The sequence below is a fragment of the Polyergus mexicanus genome, unplaced genomic scaffold (genome assembly GCF_030449975.1).
Source record: "Polyergus mexicanus isolate NDT 795.1 unplaced genomic scaffold, iyPolMexi1.0 SCAF_20, whole genome shotgun sequence".
Lineage (NCBI taxonomy): Eukaryota > Metazoa > Arthropoda > Insecta > Hymenoptera > Formicidae > Polyergus > Polyergus mexicanus.
Window position 1 is genome coordinate 1,466,158 of NW_027223340.1, and position 10,471 is coordinate 1,476,628.

The 10,471-nt window shown below is 37.3% G+C and overlaps 1 protein-coding gene across 1 annotated transcript in view; it reads right to left on the reverse strand.

Moving 5' to 3' along the window:
* Positions 1-4,010: 4,010 nt before the first annotated feature.
* The window catches only part of LOC138941630 (uncharacterized), an 11,148-nt gene continuing 4,687 nt past the window's right edge, over positions 4,011-10,471 (reverse strand). Inside the window, exon 3 of the mRNA XM_070311474.1 lies at positions 4,011-4,211. Coding sequence (XP_070167575.1) covers positions 4,011-4,211 — 201 coding nt within the window. The remainder of the gene's footprint in view (positions 4,212-10,471) is intronic.

The window sequence follows — 10,471 nt, forward strand, 5'->3', positions numbered from 1 at the left end:
AATGTTTAATCCAGACAATGTCTATCCCGGTATGTTCGTCACAAAGTGTTTGACAGCGAATAGAGAAGAAGTCTATTAAATGTGTTCCAAGTGAAGTTTGAAAAATGCCATCATTGATTGAAGCCGTGTTGTGTCGGGGTCGCTGGAACGCGTCATGGTGGGCGGAGGACCTGGCGATGGGGCTGTTGAGAGCTCTGTTGAATTTGGTGGTTTTTCAAAGAGTAAGTAGCATTTTTTATTTTATATCATATTAATTATTTATAATATATTATTATTCAATTTTAATTTAATTTATAGTATCAATATACGAGTAATATCCAGATTCCTGGATTTCTAAACTTTGAGCACCGACGAGATGTACGAATGTTGCGACGGCACGAGCGCGAGTTCCGCGAGGACGTGTGGGAGGATAACGTCTCGGACGGTCTTCATTTAGACCTAAGACGTTTCTTCGGGCTCGAGCCCTACGAGGAAGACGTCGAGGAATCGTGGGACGAGCCTCCGAGCAAGAGGTCAAAGAATTAATTGTAAGTATCTTTTTAAGATTCGTAATATATTAAATATTAAAAATTAAATTTATATTAATATAATATTTTTCTGTTTCAGAAGGAGCGCCGCCTTATTATTATATTATATAATACATATTTTATATCTTTTTGTATATTTTATATTTTTATATTATTATTATTATTATTATGTTTTATTATTATTATTATTATTATTATTATTTTTGACACACACACACACACACATTTATATGATATACACACAATTATTGAATAAATATTATTATTATATTAAAAATGTCAATTATTTCTGCATCTCCTTCTTTCCTTTTCCTACTCGTACATGCCTCGCATTATCTCTCTCACACCGCATTGTGAACGCCGTATCATCCACGTGCATGCATCGCGCTATCTCTCTCCCAAGTGCATGCGGACGCTATCCCTCTCCCACACATTGCGAACGCATATGGACGCCTCGCGCTATCCTTCTCCCACGCTCATAGAATATTATTAGCGCTATCCTTCTCTTACACATTGCGGATGCCTCGCGCTATCTCTCTCACACCTACTCGCGGCATCGTACCTTCGCGTTCCCTCTTCCCCGCGGATCCCTCGCTAACCGATTTCGTGCGGTCCCCCACCCCCCTCTCCACGGATTCCTCGCCTACTGGTTAGGTTAGGTTAGCGGGTCCCTCGCCTATCGGTTAAGACACGGTCCCCTTCCCACTCTTTGCAGACGCCTCGCCTACCGGTTAGGACGCGGTTCCCCCGCGTGACGTTATACCCCCCCCCCGCATCGGTTCCCCCCCCCCTCCCCCTCAGAGGACCTGAATTAGAACTCTCCTAGATACACTACTGAGACTATTTGTTTGACATCTTATAAATAACAGTTTGGAAATCAATCTTTTACTAAGGATAGATTCCTCATCCAAAATCTCAACTTTTCTAATCAAGTCTATGGTTTATCAATCTATGGTCAGTAATTACCGAATGTTGCGACGTGTTTCTTGTAATGTGGTTGCGATGTTCATTAATGTATGTTTTTAATAATCTGTCCGTTTTGTCTACGTACCGACGTATCACAGTCTTTACAAGAGATCTTATAAGTAGTATAACTAGGCCGGTTCTAACGCTGGTCCTCTAAGGGGGATGAGGGGTGAGGGAAAACCGGCGCTGGGATATGACGTTACGCGGAGGGGACCGCGGCGAAACCGATAGGCGAGGGGTCCGCGAAGAGAAGGGAGGAGGACCGCGGCAAAACTGATATGCGAGGAGTCTGCGGAGAGAGGGGAAAGGACCGTGGCGAAACCAGGGAGTGAGAGGTCTGCGGGCAAGAGGGAACGCACGCGTCTGCGAGAGAGATAGCGCGAGGCGTCCGCAATGCGTGGGAGAAAGATAGGGCGAGGCGTTTGCATGCATGTGGAAAAAGGATGGAGTTCGCATATACAATACATTGGAGAGATAGCGTTTGCATTGGCGTAGGAGAGAGAAGGAGAGAGAGAGAGAGAGAGAGAGAGAGAGAGAGATAGCGTTCGTGAGAGAAAGAGAGAAAGAGAGATAGCGCGAGGCATGCACGCGTGTGGAAAAAGGAAAGAAGGAAGCACAGAAATAAATGACATTTTTATATAGAATAATAATAAGTTTATTTTAAAAATATGTATATAATACAAATGCGTGTGTATGTGTGTGTGTGTTTAAAAATAATAATAAAAATAATAATAAAATAAAAATATAATAATTATAATGATATTAAAAATAGAAAAATATAAAATATATATAATAAGACGGCGCTCCTTCTGTAATGTAACAGAAAAATAAAAGTTTTATTATATATACTAATTTAATTTTTAATATTTAATATATTACGAATCTTATAAAAAGATACTCACAATCAACCCTTTGATCTCTTGCTCGGAAACTCGTCCCACGGTTCCTCGTAAGGCTCGAAGCCGAACAGACGTCTTAACTTCGCATGGAGGCCGTCGGAATTGTCTTCCAGTACTCTGCGTTGATACCACTGCTTCCGTCGCACCATTCTAATAAATCGCCGGTTCTATATTTATGAATCCAGGGATCTGGATGTCGCTCTTGAAATCGTACTATAAAATAAAATTATAATATATTATAATATATTATAAATAATTAATATAACGTAAAATATGCGGAAATATTACTTACTCTCTGGTATACTACAAGATTCAATAGGGCTCTCAGCAGCCCCATCGCCGAATCCTCTGCCCACCACGACGCGTTCCAGCGGCCCCGGCACAACACCGTTTCTATTAACGACTGCATTTTTTATTCACTCTTTACTTTAACATTAGACAGTTCTAATAAAACTTTTTTTCACTCACTGCTCGAAACGTTATGACAGTCACGACAGGGCAGACATTGTCTCGAACATTTTAGAGTAGGGGATGTATCATTTACAAAAAACGCTTACCTTCTGCACTTGATAAGAAGACAAAAGTAAGTACGTTTCCGCGGACAACTATCTAAAAGTCTTTTAAATAAAATAATAGAGTATTTTAATATGAATAACGGATTATTATAATATGAAAACCACTATCGAACAGCTATTGAACGGCTACCGAACGGCTTTGATCGGTTTTGAATGGCTATTGAACGAATATCAAACGGCTTTTGAACGGCTATTGAATGATTATTGAACGGCTATGAACGGCTAAGAACGACTACTGAACGACAAAACAATTATTATAAAAATTTTATGTCTATAGATATGTAACATCTGTAGCCTGATAAAATGGCTGACGCCGCTGTCTAACGTCACATAATGAAATTTAATGCTTGCATACTGGGATGAGAAAGAGGAAAAGGAAAGAATAAAAGAGAATAAAAATATACTTTAACAATAATTTATTCTAAACAATGTTTGGATGAATCTCTATGATGATTCGTCGATCAATCGAATATTATAAATACATTTTGAAAAGCACAATTTTTTAAATGTTTTTCACATAGTATTAGTAACATCTAGCATTAACAAAGTGATATCTTCATAGTCCGCATCCAGGTCTCAATAATAACGTCTTTTCTCGCATTATCTTCAAGTATATCGGCCAGCCATTCCCGTTTTTCGTGTCCTTTAATGTACACGATAGGAGATGCTTCATTTTCCTCTTCCATTGCACCCATTACAGCTCTCATCAATCGCCTAGCGAAGCTGTATGGAACGCTTCCATCCTCCCATTGAAGTCCATGGTGATGTCCGATTAGCCATGAAGCTTAGCATCTCTCAAATTTTGTAAGCGCACGCCATGGTACAAGACTTGCAAAAAAGTAGTGAAAGAGAACAAATCCGTTTCTCAATATCGCTACTTCTTTCACGACAAAGTTTCGTCCGATAATGAATCCTTGCAGATCCACAAACGTTGGCGCGATCATGCTGATAATATTACTGTACAATTGTAAGAATGATGTACGACTGCTGTCGATCGACTAAATCATTATATATTTTTGACATTGGAGGGGATATTAGTTGATCTAGGTAATTTTACGAACTACGTTAGTCAATGAGCAATATTCGACAACGCGATCGTGCAAGATGAGACAATAGGCGGTAGTATTTGCAGGTATATCCTCCGTACACTCAAACTCTAATCTTACGTCCACGGTGGAATTTTTGACAGGCTCGTTTTCTCGCGAGCAATCGATAACCGCGAAAAGTACTCTGCGTTGATACCACTGCTTTAATAGCACATCATCATTATCACATCCATAATAAGATTTGCGAAAATGAGAGTACATATTGAACAAGTGGGCGAATCTATTTTTATCGAAATCTAAATTAAAATCATCGTAGGGATAAAATTCCGAGTTCAGATAGAGTTTAACGTTGGTCAATTTGCAGTCGTCGAATGTAGTAATATCTTTTGACACAGCATTTTTTCTGCCAGTCTGCAGCGCAAAGAACACGTATCGCAGCTTCTCCAGCTAAGAGGCGGCTTTCACAGTCCACGAATGCTTGGTCGTATTATGCAATAGAGGAAATTTGGATAGATCCCAAGAGTGAAAACTGATATCAAGTATTGCCCGCTTTCCAACGCGCGCAGCAAGGATAGTTTATTGACCTCGCTTAATATTACATGTGGCATACGCCATTGTATCTTGAATAATTCGATATCAGCTTCAGTCGAAGCATTTCCAAATATGCAATTGTTGTCGTTGCGCGAACATATCAGAATTAATTCGCGACGATCACAATTCGCTTATAATCTTCGCAAAAACCCGATAGTATATTTAACAGAACGCGAAAGTTGAACTAAGCTTCACAGCATTATGCATATTCTACACAGCTTTCTCCAAGATTTTTACGTTTCTCGATTGTTAGAGAGATATAGTTTTTAATCATGAAAGTTATTCCAACGTTTCTGTTGCGGTCAATCTCCACACCGTTGAGTTCATATCGAAGTTCATTAAACATAAACGCGACAAAATTGTTTCCCAATACCACTCTCGCCCCTCCATCTACTTTATGTACCCTCAACTTTCCTCGAAGTATAGAAAACTTTCATACGGTAACGTGTACAAATCTTGGTGTTGTATCGGTATCCGTATTTCGTCACTCGTATATCGTATTTCGTATATCCAAGCGTTGTGTTGGCATATGGTTGACATGATTGTACGTATGAGTCTCAATCTTGATGATACGATCGTCAAAGATCGGCTCGCCTCCGATATTCAAGATGTCAATCATATTATTCAAGTATTTCGTACGATGAATCCCAATGATTTTAAAAATTCGCGATTCAACGCGCTGAGCTTTTTTTTAGCATAACCGGATATCTGATTATTGTCACCCGATATCGCAGGCACTCACCTTTTCACAAAAATATTGTCTCTCGTAAAGATATTGTCTCTCGCGTGCTCCGTGCTTTCGTTCAACACAAGCATTTCATTTGTCAAACGCTTTATTTTTGCCGCCGCCGTATATGCAATCTTACAGTAATTTCCTCTCCTCAAAAATCAAGCAAATGTCCTTGATCAACAATGCGTATCATTAAATCAGTAATGCTCCGAGCGACGATCGGTAGATAAATGATCTGTGCTGGCGTTTCCGATATCTTATATCCTGACGGCACGCTCGGTGAAAATTCATGTATCGTGTATACGCGCTTGTCATTGCTGTACGCGCCAGTGGTTACACTGCATTCTATACGAATAATTTTTACGCTGCGATTCGTGCTATTTCCAAGGCTGTAATATACGATTCGACGAGAATCCCAACAACGATCCAACGTTGTTTGGTTAACTAAAATTTATTCTATAAACACATTTGTTTTTACTCTTTAGCGTATTATGATTAGCGCGAAGCGTTATTGGATATTCGCCGTGTTCTTCGATATCATCTTCATTCTCTTCTCGCGCGACATCTTCGTCATCAACAATATTGTTGAAACCAAGTACGCGTCGATGTCGTAAAATTGCACGTCGGAGATATTCGTTTATAGCGTGTAATTCATATAATCTCTCGGGAATCGTAATTTTCTTGTAGTCGTAACCAATATAAAATTTATTATTCTGTTGTGCCTCCGACAGGCACGGTAGTTGGGATCGTTTGCCGGAAGGAATTTAGGAATTCGGGCTCCGCCCGAGAACTTCATTGTCTTTATTTGTTTAGAAATGACACGTTTGCATTTAATAAATATATTAATATTTATTTTATTCGTGACTTGGCTTGATTACAATGTTCCCGCACTTTCGCTCGCGTCGCGTATCGCGATAACGGATATCTAACGTGCGCGTGTCTAGAATCGAGTTTCGGTCTCGAGACTCGACACTCGCTTCTTCGTATATATTTCTGCCGACTGCGTGGCTATTCAATATTATAATAATTATTGATACTCGTTTTGACACTCGCGGTTGTTAGAGATATTGTTCGCGTAAAGGAATAAAGATTGCCCGTTTGGTAGTTATTGTGACTACTATTAATTAATGATCAAGATTCGCGTAATATTAATGGTAAAGACTGCCCGCCGTTCGTTAGCGGTGGGCCTTTTTATTAACTCCCTTTGGCTACCCGGGAGGAGGTCGTTTAGCGACAAGGCTGTGTGTCGTGTCGCTTGATTTTGGCAATATCCGGATGCAAGCTAAGAAGTTCTAAGTAGGACTTCTTTGCTTGCACTTTCGCAATTTCTTTATTCCTTTTATTTCGCTTTTAAGTAGGACTTCTACGTTGCATTTCGTAATGTCCTTCTTCCGCTTGCCCTGATTTCCGCGTTTTCGCAATGAAATGATTACACGGTCGCTCGTGCTTAGCGCGTGGCTCGCGTTGTCAGCGCTTTGTTCGGTCAACGCTCGTAACGTGATCTGTATTCGCGTTACACGTTGAGCAATCATATAAAATAGTATGTATTTAAAATAATATATTTAATAATTCGTGTATAGCCTGTTCGGGCTATAACACAACGCTATAACTTTTATCATATCAAAATATACACAATACTATAAAAATTATGCATATCTCTCCGTTCATTAATACAGATCGCTTTTGGAAGCAATCACTATGTTCACAAGAGTTCAGTTTGAATCATTTAATTTGATATATATTTGTTACGGTCTATCTCTTTAGTTTAAAAGATAAAAGAGGCTGGCCACTTTTGGTGGAACGCCCTTTATGTGTCTGTGTAAAAGAATTTTATAAATATTAAAATTATTAAGAGGATGCCGGATTACCGACAGAATGCGAATATTAGTAGGATTGCAAAATCTTTTTGTTGATTACAGATATCAACAAATTCTTTTCCACAATAAGGTACACATAATAACGGAGTGCGGAGTTTAACATTTCATATGAAAAGTTGAAAAAAATGAGAAAATTACAGTTTTGTTATCGGCTTCTGCCGTCAACATTTACTTAATATAACAAATTTGTAATCTGTACGTGCCTAATCAGTGAACTCCGCACTCGGCATTTCATCAAAGAGTATAAGTGAACTTAGAGAAGTGAATTTAGAAGCTTATAAAAAAAATTTTACAATGCTACACTTTCGTGTATATGTGTGTGTGCGAGATCGAGACTCAAGAGTAAAACAGAGCAGTAGATTAGTTGCGTGATGTCGCGATAGACGGAGCTGCAATCTTACATGACAAGGACAGACATAATCGTACTACCTTTGTCTCTTTTCATGCGTGCGAGAGTAATATATATGTACGCACTAACATTATTGCAGTATCTTTTTTCTCTCGATCATACGCACTGTCTCTTTCTAATCGCTCGCTCGCTCGCTATGTACTACGTATCGCTTAGCTTCATGCTCCTCGCATATTTACTTACGCGTTCACTTCGCGCTTCTCTCTCTCTCTCTCTCTCTCTCTCTCTCTCTCTCTCTCTCTCTCTCTCTCTCTCTCTCTCTCTCTCTCTCTCTCTCTCTCTTCCTTTCTGCTCGTTCATTATTGTATTCTTTTATTTCCATTATTATATTCTTTTATTTGCTCAACTTTTATTCTTTCTATTCTCGTCTCCCTACATGAAAATAAATAAATTTATTTATTTATGTTTATTTGATACATCATAAATAAGATACACAAGTTATTTTCTTTTCTATTTAACTATAGTTAAATACAACACATGTACATACAAAAATATACATAATTAAATACTTTTTCTATTTATGACATACACAATATCTCATTTATGTTGTATAAAATAAAGACGAATGAATTAATGTATTATTATGTAGGAAAACAAGAATAGAAAGAATAAAAGTCGAAGAAATAAAAGAATATAATAATGGGGATGAGAGAGAAAGAATACATTAAAGAACAAGGAGCAAGCGAGATGACAAACATCAAAGAGTTCCGAAGTCTCGCTCGCGAGGCTCTCTTTATCTATAATATCTCGGGTTACATATCGTTCGTAAAATTTCTGTTTTTCGTATTTTATCGATATCAAATAATTCTAATAGATTAATGAGATTCTTGCGATTAAATAATACTAAGCATGACATAAATCGGATAATTTTTAATCAATTATGTTATTAAAATTATGATTACTTTTTTCATTAAAATTATCCGATTTATGTCATATTTGGTGTTATTTAATCGGAAGAATCTCATTAATCCATTATAATTATTTTTATACTAATAAAATACAAATATGAAAAAGTTTCAGTTTTTATTTTATAAGATGTTTATATATAGTAGGTAAGGAAAGATCCCCGCGCGATGCTGGAGAGTCGACAAAGGCGAAGCGAGAAAGAATGAAGGAGCAAGCGAGACGACAAATATCGAAGAGTTCCGAAGTCTCGCTCGTGAGGCTCCCTTTATCTATAATCTTTCACGTTACATTAATATACATAAATTATTATAAAATTTATATATATATATATATATATATATATATATATATATATATATATATATACACAGGGTGTCCGGCGTCAGTCGCTTCACTCGTGTACAGGTAGAGCAGATGAAATCGAGAAGAAAAGTCCTTTACCTTTTTTTTCTATAACACTTAATAAAAGAGTTATTCTTGAGTAAAGTCTGGCCAATCAGCGCCGACCTTTAGCCGGGCGCACGTCAGTGAGCCGCGCGCTGTGAAGTGTGCAGCGGCGTACACTATCAGGGCGCGCGGTTTTCTTCTCGGTTTCATCTGCTCTACCTGCACATGACCGGTGATGCGGTTGACGCCGGACACCCTGTATATATATGTCATGTTACTATAGAAAATCAAATGTCTGTATTTCGCATTTCATATATCCGAAAATAATTTAAATGCATTAATTACATTATGTGATTAAAATGACACGTCGTAAAATATTAATAAATAATGTTTTTATGTATCGAATTAATTTTAATCAATATGAAAATAACTTTTTATTCGGTTACAGAATATTCGTTTATAAAGATGCGCATTTGTTTTTATTATTACGCGATATTTGTAGCATGCATGTATCTAAGTATGTATGTACGTATCGGGGAATAAGGCGACTATACTATTCACACGCACACAGCCAGGCACATGCGATAATATCAGTTCGCGGCAGTACTCAGTCTCAGTCTCAGTCGCGCGTTTGTGTACATACGCGTAACGAGAGATAACCGCAAAAGTGTACTCAACCATTATAACGCGTTATAACGCGTCGAATTTAAAAAACGAGTGTTGTGTTTGTGTAGTTATAGTGTGTTCATATAATGGGGCGAAAATGTAATGAGAAACGCTTACCTCGCTTTGCCCGCAGACTTTCTTTAAAAAGAATAAGGGTCAAAAGGTTAGTATATTTATATACAATAATTCTAGAAGGAATTGTTTAATGTATACTATATACTAATATGTCGCTAGATATAATTGAATTCTTTTTCCGTGCAGTTTACACAAAAATATAAATATGATAATGTAATATTATATAAAAATGTAATATTTCAAATTTCTTTTTTTATTTTTTGATTACATCTTTAAAGCAATTCCTAAATAGAAAACAACATAAAGACATTTGTATATAAAAAAATTGTAACATAAAATTAATCTTTAAATAGAATTTAGAATTACTACATGAACATACACATTATATGTATATGATGCACATAGTATTTAGTACTCATATAGTATTTTTGTTATAAAGAAATAGACAGACATGGGCAAAAGAAAGAGAGAGAGAGAGAGAATAGGAATGAGTAAGCGAGGGAATAGCTGTACAAACGATATATCGATTAATAATTCACATCAGTCGCTAAACATTAGTGAGCATAAAGTATTGCTACGGAGAAATATCCAACTATTTCCTTTTTTTTCTTACTTTTGGCACTTGTATAGACACTTGCTCACTTACACTCATATCCTCTTTCTCTTTGCCCATTCTTCTCTGTCCATCTCTTTCTGATTCGAGCATACTATATGTGTGTTATATATTATCTATATGCGATCTATTCGTGAACTAGTTGTAAGTATTTCATACCAGATGCGGTTTGCATGTGAGTACTCTGCGTTGATACCACTGCTT